This window comes from Paramisgurnus dabryanus, chromosome 1 (assembly GCF_030506205.2).
Source record: "Paramisgurnus dabryanus chromosome 1, PD_genome_1.1, whole genome shotgun sequence".
In the NCBI taxonomy this organism is placed as follows: domain Eukaryota; kingdom Metazoa; phylum Chordata; class Actinopteri; order Cypriniformes; family Cobitidae; genus Paramisgurnus; species Paramisgurnus dabryanus.
In genome coordinates, this window is record NC_133337.1 from 51,676,449 (window position 1) to 51,694,097 (window position 17,649).

Here is a 17,649-nt window from a genome sequence, read left to right on the forward strand (position 1 = left end):
AACGGGAAAAAAACTTTCCTATCTATTTTTTCTCTGCTTATAAACTCTTATGCTACGTACACACCAAATGCGGGGCAGCACTTTACTCGCTTTAGATTACACGCGGGATTTAACTTTATGCCTTGCAAAGTTTTAGCTCGAGTTGAATATTTTCAACTTGGGCGGAGACGCGTTTAAGGCGAATAGCGCGTGTTTTCGCGGCAAATGCGCCGCCAATTTCGCGTAATTCGCTTCGCCCCACGCGAGGATGCTTCTGATCGCTTCTTTGCATTGGCTTTGTATGTAATCTACTCGCGCAAATCATGTAGTAGTCTGGTGTAAACCCACAGTTAAATGGGTATTTTTCTTAAAATATATTTTTTTTAGCAAAAAGCTATAATAATTGCATTTTAGTGACAGAATTTTGTTAGAGATCAGAGTTTAAAATTTGTAAATAATGTTTTTTTTTTCATAAATTTGGTAAGTTGTCCACCATCTAGTGGATAATCGCGGTATTGCAGATTAACATAAAAATGCATCACTTTTTTATGTAAATGTTTTCTCTTAATTGACGAGATAACTTGTCAATGGCGGGGAAAGAGTTAAAAGTCAGAAATGCTTACAGTTATAGAAACACTCATTTGGGGTGTATTTAAGGTGTCTAGCACTAGGGTAGTTTTGACTGACCTGGCATAAAGGCACTGCTCTCCATTTGGGTAACTGAAGGTCTGCTTGTGGCTACAGGACTGGCTGGGGTCTGATCCGGGACTCTGCGGCTCTGTCTTGATCTTCACCGGCGGGCTGTGAAATGCCACTGCTGTGGTACAGAGAGAAACGGGTTCATTAATTAACCACATTCCTGTTAATTCCTCCTTGACACATCAAACAGAGCCAAATACTTCTGTCTGCCCTAAACATGCTGTACAATATCAGTGATTCACAAATCTGAACAAGAAAAATATAGATAAGCAACTTAAAAGCATTTGGTTCGTCCTTAGCTATACTGAGGGCTGTACGACATGCAAACTTGTAATCATATCCGCGCACCCACACAAACATTTAAGCAAATGTCTGTAACTTCTCACCTAGATTTAACTCCACTATAGTTGACACAGTAAAACCCATTATGTCCCATGCACTCAACTTCAAAGGCACTAATAAACAGTTGTAGAAATAAACATCAACTAGCTTGCCAAAACTGCTATCCGAATGCACCAAAGCATGGCAAGCGGTCAAAAAACTGTCCCATTGGGGCAGTACCTTTTAAAGGGGTCATAATATTTGTATACATTTGGAACCAATACCTTTAAGAGCAGTATGTACCTCTGATGTACTAATATGAAGTCTTTAGGAGTGCTTTTTAATAGGGTAAAGACCAAGTGACAGTGAGGGACCATTTTTGATCATTTTTCATGCACGTTTCCTGGCCCTGATGTCATTGCCGTTGAGGAACTCTTCTTTTTGATTTCTTTTAATCTTTTGACTTTCAAAGCACAAACAGTGCTCTGTGGTCAAATGAGTCCTGTCCTATAAACGCACCAGCAGCTGGTGATTTACATAAGAATTTTCGCGTTTCTTCAGTTTGCTCGGCCCAGCTTTTAAAGGGGATTTTGGCATTTAGTTGAAGAGTAGCAGAGGTGCCACCCAGCGTGCGTGGGGTCTGGGTCTAAACCGCTGTGCTGTTTATTATTGAAAGGGAGCAGCCCAGCTCTAAGACTACACGGTACAGGATGTTTTTCTGGGCCGACAAGGGTAAACAGCAGCAGCTGTGCTCTCCCAGCTGAGCGGCAGCTCTGTTTATGGCTGTTTATGTGTTGATTGTCGTGGGCGCAGACCTGACAGAACAGGCTGAAGCACAGACACGAGTAATTACATATTTCATTCATAAAAACCAGAAGAAAATAAAAGAGGAAAGGCCTTGCTTTACTGTAACACCGTCGTAACCCCGTTCCTCTTTTTGAACTGAAATAGAAAGAGAAACTAGAACAGACAATAGAAAGCATGGGTGCTTGCTGCTTGGCACATTTGGCACATTAAAAAAATTATATTTTTTGTCCAGAACCAATAGACATAAATCATAAAAGAATTACTGTATAATCTAAAATTATATTTTGTTGAATGTCTGATGAATATTATATTTTAAACATTTAAATTGTGGTAAAGTTGTGATCCTTAATACATTCAATAAAATGACTTTAGAAAAACCATTGGCTGAAAGGATTTCTGTCATGGATAGAGGGATAACATTATCAAGGCACATCCGTCCGTCTTTAAATCTCTCTTAGTTTATAAATGAATGGCAGCCGAGTAAACTAAGATGACAATGAAGGAACCTCTTGTTCTTTATTTGGTACAGTTTGCTCAGAGTTCTCAGTTTCTGCTTTCTTTCTTTACGATTAACTTGAAAGTCACATCACTGTTCCCCAAAACCGCTCATATTTCCTAGGTTTTGTTTCTCTGGAATAGGAGGGGGTCGTGAACCTAAATGTGGAATTTAACATAAGTGTGAAGTGTTTAGATATTCTTGGTTCTGGTCCTGTAAAGTGCGTACTACGCAATGATAATAAAAGAGTTCAGAGCTGATCATTACAACCAGTCAAAGTCGAATAAATTACTTTGATGTGGTTTAAATGGAATAAATATGGTTTTTAATTTCTTTCAATGTGGGATTTAAACACTCAGTAATCCAGGCCTACTATGTTATTGTAATAGTAATATAGGCCTAGATAAGTTTGAAAAACACAGGGTATCCAGTCTGGATTAGAATGATTAAAGAAAATCTTTCTTAAAAGGCTTTTTTTATTTTATTATATGAGAATTTAGTTATTATATTATTTATTTATTCTATATGAACACAAACAGGACAGCAACACTATCAGAAAAAATTGCCATATAAAAAGTGCCAAGTTGTCACTGGGGCAGTACCCTTCAAAAGCCTCCTAATACCATTTTGGTACATATTTATATACATTTGATACCAATATGTATCTTTGAGGAACTAATATGAACTATTTAGGGTGCAAAGGTGTACTTTTTTAAAAGGGTACCCCCCCCCCCCCCCAGTGACAGCTAAGGTCATTTTTTTGACAGAGAGAAAGTTTTGCCTGTTATAATGCTTTATATTTGCAACCCAGCTGATTTTTACATTTTGAGATTTGTCGTTTACACCAACAATGACAACATGGGCAAGTAAAATTTTTAAATATAAAATTAGGGCTTTCAAACAATTAATCACGATTAATAGCATACAAAATAAAAGTTTGTCTTTGCATAATCTATGTGTGTGTGTACTGTGTGTAATTATTATGTATATATAAATAAATACACACACATACAGGTATAAAATTAATATATATATATATATATATATTTATATATAATTTATGAATTTATTTAAATTTATTTATAAATTATTTCTAAAAACATACATAATAAACTGTGTGTGTACATTATTTATATATACATAATAGTTAAATATATATATAATTTATTAATTTCTTTTAATTTATTTATTAATTGTTTATAAAAACATACATACATGGTTGTGTACATTATTTATATTTACATAATAGTTACACACATTACACACACACATATTTTATGCAAACACAAACTTTTATTTTGTATCCAATTTAAACTACCAGTTTTCTTTATCTTGTCAATACTGATGCTTTGTCAGGCTAATATTTAGTATTTAATATTAAAAGTGGTTTACCTCAGTATCACTTGTTAAAGCCGCATAAAGTTTATTCTGGACTTAGACTCTGAGAGCATGTGTTAGGCAAGCGCAAATAAAAAATCTATCCCGCATAAGGGGCGATGTTTTGGCCAATCGGGCACTCAACGTAAATGAGTTTGACACCTCTTGTTTAATTGCTTGGACGCTTGTCCCCAGACTATGTAGATTTCTAGTGCCTGATTTTAACATTCACACCTTCCTTCAAGATCCATCTAAAAGTGTGAAAACCAGTAGCATTGTACCTTAATGACAGGAGTGTCTCCATTCAGGATGAGCCTATAGTGACAGGCTGGGCTGAAGGCGGGGGCTGGACTTTACATATGTAAATAGTAGGATTCAGTGAAGGATGGGGAGTGAAAGGTGATGGTCATGGTTGAGTGCTTTAGGAAGTAGGGGATCATTATGGAGGGCTATTCAGTCCACTCCCACCACAAACAAATCTCGGGACCTGGATACCCCCTCTGCCCCCAAACAACAAAAAAGATCTACCAGCTGTGACAGATTGAGCCACGGTGGCATGACTGAAAATTCTGGGGGATTGCCTTCGGAAAGTGTCTTAAGTAATTCATTTTTAATACAAAAAAACAACCTTTTAGTTTATTTTTCAGATATGTTTAAGATTTTTGAGATATTGATAGCAGACTTGAGTTTCTTGCTTTACTACTCTTCATTTGATACTCTAGGGGAGTGGTTCTCAAACTTTTCGGATCCCCTTGTGTAGGATGCATCCTTCGCACATGATAATTCATGACATACAATACATCAATTTCAAACTTTAAAACAAATTGGAATTAAAGAAAAAATATTAAAATAATTCCTTTCTGACTGCTCCTTAGAAATTAGAAAAATGTACAAGTAGTGAGTCAAAAGTCTCTTTTAAGTGGCTGTTCCTATAGGTTCCTATAGTCTCTGACCTTAATGCTTCGTAAAAATAACCAGATTTCAGTTTGATTTAAAGCTGAATCTGATCTCAGCTCTAGGTTTTGACTTGCACCTCCACACTACTGATTATCTGGACAGTTTTAAAGTGTATATTGTATATTCATGTCAGGATTACGACCTGAAAATTTTCATTTCATGACAGCTAAAGTTGAGCCCAACTTCTCATCAACTCAACATGCACATAGTCAGCTTTGAGTATCTCAAGATTATAAACACATCATATTCTTCCAGAGGATCATGACCGCATTGTCCTGCAGTTAAAACACAATTATTCTGACCAGAAAGATTGTTTGATTAAACTGTGACCATCGCTTAGTTTGGTGTGAGCCAGTCATTCACGCGTGTTTGATATTTGAGCTCATGTTGTGACAAAATCTGATTTTGCATAATGATAACAGGCTGCTGGACGGTCAGTGAAGAGATGCCACCTGGCTTCCCACTGGCCATTTGAGACCAACAGTTACAAATCAATAAAGGAACAAGAATGCCAATTATGTCAGAATGGTTTTAAGGTTAAAATGGCAGTATTGATTTTGGGCAGCCCACTTAACACGGCCCTCAAAGCTCGCCTGGTTCTCTTTAAGCACTAGAAAGTACATCAGTGGTTAAATGCAAAGTGACAACACAGTGGAACAGTGATGAATAAAAATCCTATTGATGTATTTTAAAACCAGAAACTGATGTATTTTTTAAGGTTTCCGTTCAACCCTAAAATTGACGTTCCTGAACCCGGTTAGAACAAAAAATAAAGTTCCTGAACCGGTTAATAACGTTCCATGTCAGTTGTGGGACATACAAATACGTAGGCTGATCATTAGGACATTAAACTTAAATTATTAGTCTACATATTTCCCTTAAGTCTCTATCTTGTCATCAAACATTAAAAAAGGCTACATTATGTAAGCGGCATAACTGTAATTCTGACATGCCTACATTTGTTTCAGCATTATACATGAATTAAGACAATTTCTGCCATGTCGTTTATTGGCAAACAACTTAAACAAATGTTTTTATTAGAAAAAGAATACTGTGGTATTTCGAGATCATTTTGTTTGTATGTGTCCTGTCAAGAACAGAAAGATTGTTCGCTTGATTTTTGAAACGCGTCTCTCCGTGTATGCACTTTTGAGTGCACATAAACACGCGCACACACATTAATATTTATCCTCGAATCGCATGGGAGCCGAACCGTGGGTCGTGATCTGTACGGATCACGGATCAAACGCAATTCGTTACACCAATAATTAGTATTAAAAAACCAACATCTTGAGATGTTGGTGGAGGCAAGCTTCTCATTTCTCTGATGAATCAACGACGACCAGAAGTGAACTTCACCGAGTCATATTGCACAGAAATACTGTCAAAGAACGAAAAAAATATCGGTATTAACCGGTTACCATTATTTTAAAGAAACGATTCTGTTCCGGAACATATATATTTTGAAAGTTTCTGGTTTTGTTTCGGTTCCTTGCAAAACATTAAAAGTTTCTGGTTTTCGTCCCATGAACCTGTTGAAAGCCTTGGTTGAAAGTCTTAAAAATTAAAAATGCAAAACTAAATTAAAACTTAACATTTTCACTCCACATTATTAGTATTCTGCTTTGAGTACCATATACATATTTATCTTTAACAACTCTTTTAAACATTTTAAAATCATAATTTCTATTTGTTAAGTTTACCAAAGCAAAATCCAAACTGTTTTATATTTTAAAATTATTTGATCTTTTTGTGATTTTGGTGATTGTTCTGTTTAAAGAGGGTCGAGTTGCTTTTGTGCTCCTTTGGGGAAGTTTATGTAAATACACCATTGCAGAAAGTCTGGGAAGGGAGACAAAATGATAAAAAGGGACTCTATGGCCAAAGATTTTACAAAAACAATGCTGTCATCTCGCAGAGAGCAGCAACACATGCTGGACATGTGGCGTTCATGTCAACACCAAAAGAATGAAAGAAAGACAGAGGGTGCGATACATTACAAACAAAAGAGGAAGTTCAATCTCGGATGGTGATGGCAAGGGGTTTTCCATATAAACTGCAATAAGCTGGCATATAGGTTAGACGCCCACTTACGACCGTCTTCTTTGTTGGGTTTCAGATGGCTTTTAGTTGCTAAAAGATTGTTGACAAACCTGAAGGACGGGACATGTAGAAACCGACAGACACAATGTCCCGCCGCGAGACTGAATTTGCATCCACTCAACACATACTTTGTTTGTAACACGGTTTTAGCTCAAGCGTTTTGGATGCTTAATGCATTTAAGTGTTTTTTGTATAAACGCCACGTCGTATGGGTGTGGATGAGACTAGTTGAAGACATGTGGCTCGACTAATATTCGTCACATTTCTGTTAACTCCACAGTATCGCTTCCTTTTTAAACCAGAACTTGTTTCCACGAAATCCCATGACATTTTTAGCTAAGAATAGAAACGCACCATCCTGATTTAAAAATAAATAATAAAAAAAGTAAGAATTATGTCGCCCGATGCAATATTCATATACACTCATACATATGGAATGAGTATGCATCACATTCATCATCTCTCAATATATACCAATCCCCACTTCATCTTTAATGCGTTGTTTTTCTGCTCATTGTAGAAATTATATAACGAACCCCACAGTAGAGATAGACATCCAGAACGGAGATGTGTAGAGAGAGACCGTTTTATCTCCAAAGCAAGATAACACCTGGCCATTGGATTTCTGTCAAGTTCGTGAGAAATTGCTTGCCTCCATGTGTCCCATCTATGCCGATATCTTAATTATCCAGACAGGGAGAGATAAAGAAACACTCAACTTTTTCTAAAGGTGCTTGATCTCGATCACTCTGGATCAATGGATCCATCATTGCTTTTTCAGTATGAGACCTGCCCTGAGATTTTGCTGAACCAGTAAACTTGAAGAAGTCATTTAGACCAAGTGATGACTTGCATTATTAGCTTAAACAAATGCTATCTTGTCTACAATCTACAATACTTCCCAAAGAACCATTTAGGCATTGTCTTTCTTATTTATAGACTAAAAGACTTTATTATCTACTTTAGAGAATCAGAAGGGCTCTGTGGATGTTAAAGGTTCTTTACACAACCTTTATTTTGAGAGGAGATTGAACACTGGAGAATCACTAGTCACGGGGCTCCAGGTCTCTGATGTCTGTCAATGTGTGCATATTATGATACGTGTGTGCTGTTATCATTAGCCCTCATTTCCAATTTCCTATTGGGGGAAAGGGGCAAAAAGATCCCCCTGTTGAGAGTAGGGGGAAAACAATTTCCTGGGTAGGTTTAGAGTAACCCCCGCCCAACCTCACTCAGTACCATACTGATATACACTTTTGTCTATTCAATGACCAAAGGCTTTGCCTCACTGGCCGTCCCTCAGCCTGCAAAGTAGCATGTGGGAGCTGTTGCAACACCAGACTGTCACACACCAGCTTTAAAAATTAAGACACATGTTTTTAGACAAATGTCCCAACTGCACTGCAGCTTGGCATGCATCTGCCTTAAAAGGAAACACCATTTTAGGAAATGGACAGTCTTTAGAAATTAAAGAAAGAAAGAAAGAAAAAGAGAAAGAAAGAAAGAAAAAAAGTTGAAAAAAGCAAAAAGGCTGCATTGAACAGCGCTGCTCTCCGCCAGCCCAAATCATGAATGGAGATTTCGTTTTCACTCAATGTGCTGTCTCAGCCAGTCCCTCACAACCAGCCCATTCATAAAAAATGTGGGGCTTAAACGTGCGCGTGTGTCTGTGTGTGTGTTTACGCGTGCGGCTCATTTCTCTGCAAAAAGTTTGTGAAAGAGGAAAGACCGTCCCCCTCTACGGGGTTGGGTGACTGCTCTGTACATTTCTGGCACTCCTGAGGATGTTTTTGCAGACTTTGTTGCATAGCAGCTGTATTTTGGAAAGTCGAGAGCCGTAGAGCCGCATATTTTGTTAGGGGCGGGGGGATGGGGCCGAGCACGAACCATCCAGCGATATATCAGACACGTCGAGGAAAGCGAACGGAAGTCCTAAGCAATACAAACAAACTCGAGACTGTAAATTCAGAAAGCCATCTGCATGGCTCTATCTGCTTGTCTCTTTTCTTTTTTTCTCCCCTGCAGACTCTATTTTGGAAGGGGATTTATAACCACGACTTCCTATATAATTACTACAAGGCCCAAAACCAAACAATAGCTCTCACAACACAGCATTTGCTGGATTAACTCACATCTTGGAACACTCAGCGTTGAAAGAGCAAGAAAAGCAAAGGGAAGGCAGTCCGCATTTTGCACATTTCAGTACAGTTTGAGGAGAAACAGGATGGGGGTGGGGTTAAAGACTCATTCAGAAAAAGGAACCAGGAGGGTGGAGTCTCTTCTGCTCTCGGGCATTTTCATGAATGGTAGAAAGAATTCCTTTGAGTGCTATTACAAACAAGACCAAGTACATTTCATAATCCACACAGTGTGCTTCATATCATTCACAATATTGATTTTGCAGGGGGTTCATTTTATCGCCACTAAAAGTTGCATTGAGATTTTTTATAAATCTTTAAACTGCTTTTTTAAAGTGTTGTGTTTTTCCAACAAAATATTTTAAGTCCGTAAGCATTACATTGTCTTACAAGCAAAAGGGCAAGATTTTATTTTCAGAGAAAGAAAGAATTGTGAGGTTTAGGGGCGGTTTCCCGGACAGGGATTAGGCTAGCCATAGATTAAAATAAATGTAGAGCTGGCCAAACTGAAAACAACTTGCACTGACATATCTTAAAATACATCAGTGCCCTTTGTTTTGCACACAAGTAAAGTTTTTTTAATAAGGCATGTTTGTTAAAACTAGTTATGTTTCATAATTTAACTAAGGCCTAGTCCTAGCTAATCTGGGAAACCACCCCCATCGGGTTTAAGTATAAAGTTGCCAATGAATCGTCTACAGAAAAAAGAAGGTACAAAAGTACCTAAAAGGTGCATATTGGTACCTTAAAGGTACTTTAGAGGCACATACTGGTACCTCAAATGTATATCTGTACCAAAATGGCACATATTAGGACCTTGTTTAAAGGTAGCTGTTTTAATTGAAAAACCAGCTTGACATGATTTAAGTGCAAATAATCGTCAAGCACTAAAGGAAAAAACTAAATCCACACTTGTCACAGTTTTTGCTTCATGATTTATTGTAGCCTTCGGCCACTCCCAATAGTTTGTCTAGTCTAAAAAAGCGTAGGAGCCGTTTCAACATATTAATGATCCCAAATATGGAACTAGTCAAACTAGGCATGTTCTTGTTTATCACTCGAGGTGAATGACAATTTATGCATGAGAGACAACGGCTGAGCTTCATTGCTAATAATGACGAACAAAAGTCACAGTTACGGCAAATGGAGACTCTCAATGTGGAAAAACAGAGAATGGGGATATATTTGCCAGATGTGCAGGTGTTGCACAACATGTCCACCACCCCCACTCCTTTATCTGGCATTCCACTTCGTCCCAAAGTTTAAGGCTCACGGTCGTGCCCAGACGGGAAACAACTTGACTGACAAAACAACCAAACATTTGACTCGATATATCTTTTTGTTCTACCCTTGTGTTTACACACAAAAGGCCAAGAGTCGGTTATGAAACGTAACACGCTGGCACGCTTCAGCAAAACATCTGACTCACCTGAATGTCATGCTAATCTCACCAAGTTTCAATGTATCAAAGTATGAGCAGTGAGGTTGCTCTTTTTGGATCTAAGCTGGTGGCATGAACTGACCCACGCTTTAGACACAGCAAACGTGGGAGAATATGTTTATGTCAACTCGAAACCTCAATTGGTGCCCACTGGTGAGTTATTACCGCATTAAGTGTAAATGAAAGGGCAGGCGTTGCTGTCAGTCAAAGCTTTGCTCCACTTAACTAATGTGACAGACCTGTCAGCCTGATCTCCCATCTCCTCTGTTAGTATTAGGAAAGGCTGTCAATGCCAAAGAGGACTGGTGATTGGTTATGTCCTGATGGGGTTAAGTAGACATGACCCTTTCCTGCCCCAGAGTTCATCTCTACTTCCTCCCCCTCATTGTTGCACAACAGACACGAACAATATGTTATGGGGAGCATCTGTCACTGGAGGTCAGATCTGGAATGGGGTTCTACTGCAGTGTTTGCACACATACGATTGAGCACCGCGACTCTCCTCCCCTCTTTTTGCAAAGCCACTGCCCAAGCTCGCCTTACAAATACTGTTTTGGAAAAAACATCTCGTTTTCTATGACTCATGCCATGAACTCTGCAACCCTTAAAAAAACCGCCACTAGGTTTTCCACAACAGACTTGCCAACGTGGTAAATGCCCAGCCCATAGGTTTATGAATGGCTGTAACAAAAGGTTGGAGAGGAACTGTTTAAACAAAGCCCGGCACGCCATTGACAGGAGACACAACAAAATAAAAAGGCAGCTTCGGTGGTGTGCGGTACAGGAATTTGCTTTACCATTTACACCTCGGATGGACACAAAAGGCAATCTTTTACTGGTTTCCTCAGCTGCTCAATTGAGCCTTTCAGCCCCATGCAAATGAAAGGTACTCTTTAGTATGAACATCCAAATGCGTCAGTAGGTCATCAAGTATCAAGGGCCGAACTGCTTTTCTAAGAACATCCACGCCTCAGCCTCCAGCAATTTGTCAATCAATCGGTTTTTAAGCAAATCATTGGAGAACAAACCGTCTGGGTTTGTCTTACATCCCATTCTATCGGGTTTCGTAAACTGCATTACTGTTTATTCGATGCATGAATTGAAATCAGTTGTACTCACAGTTCTCCGAGTGGAAGTCTGGAACAAACTGCTCATCGCTGTCGGGGACTTGAGCTGTGGGGAGCACCAAAAACGTCAGCGATAAAATCATTCAAAGAAAGATTTACTATCAGAAAATGCAAAAATATGAACCAGAAATGATCACATCAATAATCACGTCTTAAATTTGTTGGAAGCTTTAAATATATTTTATTGGAGTTAGGATTTATGTTTCCTGTGGATCGCGCTTTCTGCCCTCTGTGACTGAAAGATCAGACTCTGAATCTCTTTAAACAAAGTCATTTTTCTTATGCACGCACTGTATAAATGGACATGGCGATTTGACGAAGGGTTGGGCCGTCCATTAGCCTAGCCTGTGTCTCCCTTCATCATCTCCGTGAAACCTGAGTTAGTGTCTCTGGACAGCCCATGACCTTCACCTCCACTTTTCCATGTGCCAGCACTTTTCCACGGGCAGCAAATCAATATCACCGCTGAGTGTTGTGTATGCGTATGTGTGTGTGTGTGCGGATATCTTGATTACTGCTGAATTCCATCACATGAACGGTAGATGGGCTATTGTTACTCTTGTCTCAAAATTTGCTCCTTGCTTCTTTTGAATGCACTTAGTGAAAGGCGAGGTGAGATCATCGATTCATTCATAAAAGCTGCTGCTTTGTAATGCTGAGCGTCTGGCACTCCCACGCCTTTGTAGTGAGGAATTGCCTTCGGGCGACTTAATAGACTTGTTGTTCAGATAAATATCATATAGGGGGCTTATTTAAACAAACTAATTGATGACCAAAGCCAGACCGCAAGAAGTGATGTCCATCCTTTACCAATGGTGACACATTTACTGACTTTTACGCTGATGTGTGTAAACTGGGAATCTAAAGAGAGCAAATCCACCACCTAGCCTTAATACTAAAGTTCACTTCCAGTGCACATACAAAAAAAAAACTGAAGGACCTTCTCAGACAATTTGGATGAGCTCTGCTTGGTGAAGTGTTCTGGAATTCATCACCTGCTTTGAAGCCTTTGATGAATGGCTTTTGAGGTCACGCAATAAGTGTTTGAGACGGGGCGAGAGAAAGAATAGAACAGATAAGTACAAGCGAAAGAGGCAGAAAAGAAAAAGTGCGGCATGTTTTTAAAGTTTAATGAGTTGCTAACTAAGGAAAAGATAACTTTGATCCCTTTCTTTATGTTGAACCGTTGGCATGCATGTAATTGTAAGATTAGCATATCCGACAAAGCACTCAGACGTGCTTTTGGTGTTGACGGAGAAAGTAAAACGTGAATAGATTCTATTGAGCTTCAGACGATGACCGTCTGTGTCTCTTCAGAAGTCACGCTGGATAAAATCAGCTGACATGTACACAGGCATTGGATACGTCTTAAGTATTGATTGTGTAATAATGTACTGTAACAATCAATAATGTCTCATAAATGGTATTAATACAAATCTCGCTGACTCTACTTTTTGAGTATTTGTACATTTGCAGCCCAATTTTATAGAGCTAAAGTCTGACACTTAATGCAGTCTGGAAAAGGGACGCAATTTAACAATTTACATCTTTGTACTCTATGAATTTTGCTGATTATACGACAAGCAGATTAATTTATATATGGATAAATAATCATGGAAGTATTGTACTTTAAAAATAAAAATTTAAAAATTTTAAGTCACCATGAAATTGAAATTAAAAACTTTTATGTATATATGACTTGTCTGTGCACTTTATTATTATTATTATTTTAATTTATGTGCCCTCATAATCTTTTATCAAAAAATCTCTTTACTTCCTGTCATGAGGAATGGCGTGAGGGCGGGGCTCGGAGACTTATTTCTGCCCGGGACAAGATTGCAGCGATTAGCAACATAGCCCAACTTCCAACAATCCAATCAGTTCTACATGGATGAAATCAAGTCCGGGTCTAATTATTTTTTTTTTTGTCATTGAGAGGACATTTTAATCGGATATATGTCATAAAATGGAAAAGAAGACAATCGCTACTTCCACTTTATGGTGAATATATCAATGTGATAAAGGTTTCTAATTTCTTCAGGCATGATTTTTTTCCTTCCTATTCTTAGCAATAGATTTTAATCATAACTTACTGAAATAAAAAATCAATAATGGAAACAAAATCTTTGTGTGAAACTCCAAGCAATACTTTACACCTCAGTTAAATTCTCTAAGCAACACAAATTAATATTTGCCCTAAAAGACAGAATAAATACAAGAGTGTCATACATCGAATCAATTTTATTTGTAAAAAACCTGGCAAATTTGTGCATGAGAGTCAATAAACAACATGCATTTTTGGCATATAGGCATGACTGGACTAAATTATAAAACAAATGCTTAATAGAAACTTTTAGTAGATTATTAAAAATTATATATGTCTTATGATTTAAAAGACGTGTATATTTTTCTTTTTTGGACTAATTCCTTCTCTTCCTTCTGCGAACAGACTATAAACACAGAAAACCAGAATGTTAGAGATTTAAATCCATCTCCTTAACATTAATCTGCCTCTTCCTGTGTGACGGAAACAGTACTGATGTTCCTTTAAGCATGCTCAAAAAAAGACGTTAATTTCATAGATGCTGCTCTTATCCTGCTGCTATACTGTAATTATATTACAACCATTTAAGTTTTCTTCTTTTCTGCCCCGAGGAGGATCATTGAGCTGTTTTTATGAGTCAGAACCGGGGCCAATATTTGGCCCACCGTATCAAACAATAAATCATTCAGACTTGTTTCAACATTTCTGAAAACGGAACTTGCGCGATTTTTTACTTTTGAATCTCGATGCCTCAAGCTCCACAATCTGCAGGTCTGAAACTAACCCCCGATCTCGACTCAGTTTATATTAATCTGCGTGCGGGTATGCGAGGGCATACGTGGTCACATCAGACCGTGTGTCTGTGTGTAGCTGTGGGAGTGTCTGTCTGTGTGTATGTGTGTGTGTGTTCGCTTCGAGCCAGTAAGCTTCCAGGAACATCTTGTCAGGGGCTTTGAAATGCAAGTCAGCACAAGACCAAAGTTTGTCTGTGCAAGCGTAGAGACATGTTTCCTTTTCTCAGAGGGAACCTGAATGACTTTTGGGGGGGGCAAGCAGATCCTGGGAGGAGCCAGGAGGTCTGTCTTATAAAGTAGAGACTACATGACTGTACAGGCTTTTCTATTAAAAACTTTCCCTCTGTTTTTTCTCTCCTTTAAAGTGCAAAAGTCCTTCCAGCAGTGTCTGTTTAAACAATGTAGCACATTACTCATCATAATCACCTGATTATAAGCTATTCCCTCCAAACAGGATCATTGAAAAGGTTACTTCCGGCAAAAACGTGTTTAGGCTACTCTTCAATAGAAAGCGTGTGAGTTATAAAGGTGTTCCCTAAAAATCATTTTGTTTAAGAGCAGCTTTCCTCCTCTTTTTCTATTCCACCTGTTAAATTTCAGTGAACTTGCTGTGGAGTCAGGCATTAGGATGGTTCTCATTGTTATTGGTTTATGGCCATTGCCTCCATTGTTTCCTGACTGATGTGTGAAGTTCACAGTTTGACGCTGCATAATAATAGCTGATAGTTCTGTTCTACGGATGAGGGTCGCAGGATAATTTAAAACTCTTATTTGTCTGTAGGCCTACTGGTTTGACCATGTATTGAAAATCCTGTATATGTACTATTTAAAAATGTAAAAAAATCTTCCAATTAATGTATTTTATTTAGATTCAGAAATATATATTATATTGTTTTTTGGTCTTGAATTTTCAATTTTGTTCTGCAATTTAAGACTAAAAATACTGTTGTAGCTCCATATGACATTTTGGCTGCGTGCGATTGAAGCCTGGTTTATTTCTGGGCATACATATATACGTGCTAAGATAAGCTATATGTGCACAAAAATTAAATCATTTCACTGCAATTGCATTCAATTCCTAATAAATATTATGTAATACATACAACATTTTCAATACAGCATAATTCATTTAAAACAACAGGGTTCTGGCCACCCGGTCTCAATGTACATGTACACAGTAAATTGCTTTGCCAGGGTTCATTTAAACTATTTGCCTTCTGAATACTCAGCTTTGATCCTGTTTGTTTGTGGTGCCTCAGTATACTGGTGTTAAGAGCCATTGGACTACAGTATAAGTAGCATGTACACTGTTTGGTACTTTTTAAACATGCGACTCATTCACAACATCCTAGACTGTTTCATGCATTACAAATATGTAGTAGTTAACTGATGCGTATTGCTTTGAATAATAAATCGGCAACTAAATAATTTTGTGCCAAACGGGTGTCACAAATATGTATTGTTGAATTATCATAGGATAAATCAGTGACTCTTGATAAAGACTTCTATTGGTTAGATATTTTATAATACTATTAGAACGTATACTGTTTTTTCCCTAACATTTTCTAAAGTACAAGTTGTGAGCTATTTGTTACCGCCACCCCATCTGAAAACGCCTTCCTATTATATTTGTATGAATCTTTAGGTCCCATTCAGAAAATGTGCACTTGCTTGCCTGTCCTCCTTTGACATTTCATTGCTCACTGCCACTAGAGGGACATATTTATTACAATATAGACATACAATACATGCTTAGAATAGATGCATACCTTCGGTGAGCCATGTCTCCTGAAGTTGGCTTAAATCCTGAAAGAGATCTGAAATAAAAAATACAAATCGTTACCACGCTGGCCTATTCTTAACTACTATTGCAAATATTTATTTTATTTATTTAGAATAGAAATATGAATGTATCTGTTAATCTGTTAAAAAAAATATTATTTTTTTATTAATTTAATATTGCATTTATGAAAACTTCCCTTGAATTAGGACAACCTAAGGGATCCGGAACATTTAGCCAATATAGTATTTAATAAAACAATTTAAATATTTATATTTTCTTGTAACTGTACCTTCAGATTCCTGAGGGGGTAATTCGGTGTCCATGTATTTCCTTTTTGTTGCCATCAAGAGTCTATTTAGGGGCCCATTTCCTTGCGACCTCTACGAAACAGAAAGTAAATTTTGTAAGTGCAAATAAAAACAAAAAGAAACAAATAAATAAGAACATAAAAAAAAAAAAATCCAAAAATGAACAATAAAAAGGAAATAATTGTTACTATGTACCATGACAAGGTTCAAAATACAGGACGCTGTCAGGACACTGTAATTTTGTTGGATTGTATTTTTAAAGTCAGTGTTTTTAGAGCAGTTGGAGCTGATGTACAACACATCTCAATCGTTTTACATTACCAAACAGTTTAAATATGCTTACTTAAATGAAATCATCTTGAATATAAAGGGAAGTTTTGATTTCCCTCGCTCTCTCACTGTAAATAAACACACGTTCAATTCAAATGTAAGAAAAGGTTTGACTTTACTCTTACAGCAGAAGTTGCAATACATAAAAAACAACATAACATTTAGTTTCTACGACAGTTTTGCTTTGTTTCGCCCAAACTGAAAACAGTTTTCAACGCAACGGCGCTCGCTTCAAACAGATCACATGCAACGACGATAAAGCAACACCACAACATCCCCGCATGAAGCCCGACGGAGCTTAAAAGTGAATAAACCCAATACTCACATTAGCTAAAGTATAAGGCACTTGCTGATCCAGATATCCATCCATCTTATAATCCATGCCTTAACCGTTTGTGGTCATTTGGCTGTGTTTTAATGAGATCCACGCAGACTGAGAGGGGAAGGAAGACGGACAGAGGCAGCAGCAGCAGCAGTTTGTGAATGGAGCGCGAGGAGGCTGCATACGTAATGAGCTTCATTCACAAAAAACACCAGTGTGCGTATAAACACAGGCGAGCTCCTAAATCACTGTTGAGCTAGCACGAGACCTATTCTTTGCTGTATTGAAGTTTTGAGATGTTGTCTGCAGAGTTGGAAAGGGTTTTATGGGGTTAAACGATTTTACTGAGATATATGCCACGTTCTTTTTTTTGGATTGTTGTAGTGGTGTAAGAGTTATACGGCGTTTGTTATTTAAAATTGGCCCAAAACAATGATACGACGAAAATACGATGATGTTTAATGCCGTCTGCTTGACCACATGTTGTTGGGAACAATAAAATACACTTTTTAAAAAAAAATTACTTCCGACTTTATTGCTTTTCTCACTGTCAGATATTTGCTTGTCCACGGGATTTTTGATTGGTGGATTTTTTTTCCTTTCAAGAGCTCAAATTTCTTGTC

General features: G+C 37.8%; 1 protein-coding gene across 2 annotated transcripts in view; it reads right to left on the bottom strand.

The window, feature by feature from the left end:
* etv4 (ETS variant transcription factor 4) overlaps nt 1-17,296 on the bottom strand; it is a 28,857-nt gene extending 11,561 nt beyond the window's left edge. The window contains exons 1-6 of one of the 2 annotated variants that reach the window (XM_065273305.2): nt 17,030-17,294; nt 16,718-16,772; nt 16,356-16,446; nt 16,053-16,100; nt 11,438-11,491; nt 667-796 (exon numbers count right to left, since the gene is read on the bottom strand). In XM_065273305.2, coding sequence (XP_065129377.1) covers nt 667-796; nt 11,438-11,491; nt 16,053-16,100; nt 16,356-16,410 — 287 coding nt within the window. In that variant the 5' untranslated portion in view covers nt 16,411-16,446; nt 16,718-16,772; nt 17,030-17,294. Of the gene's footprint in view, nt 1-666; nt 797-11,437; nt 11,492-16,052; nt 16,101-16,355; nt 16,447-16,717; nt 16,773-17,029 lie in introns of both variants that reach the window. The other variant, XM_065273304.2, reaches the window with a different exon arrangement.
* Between the last annotated feature and the right edge of the window lie 353 nt (nt 17,297-17,649).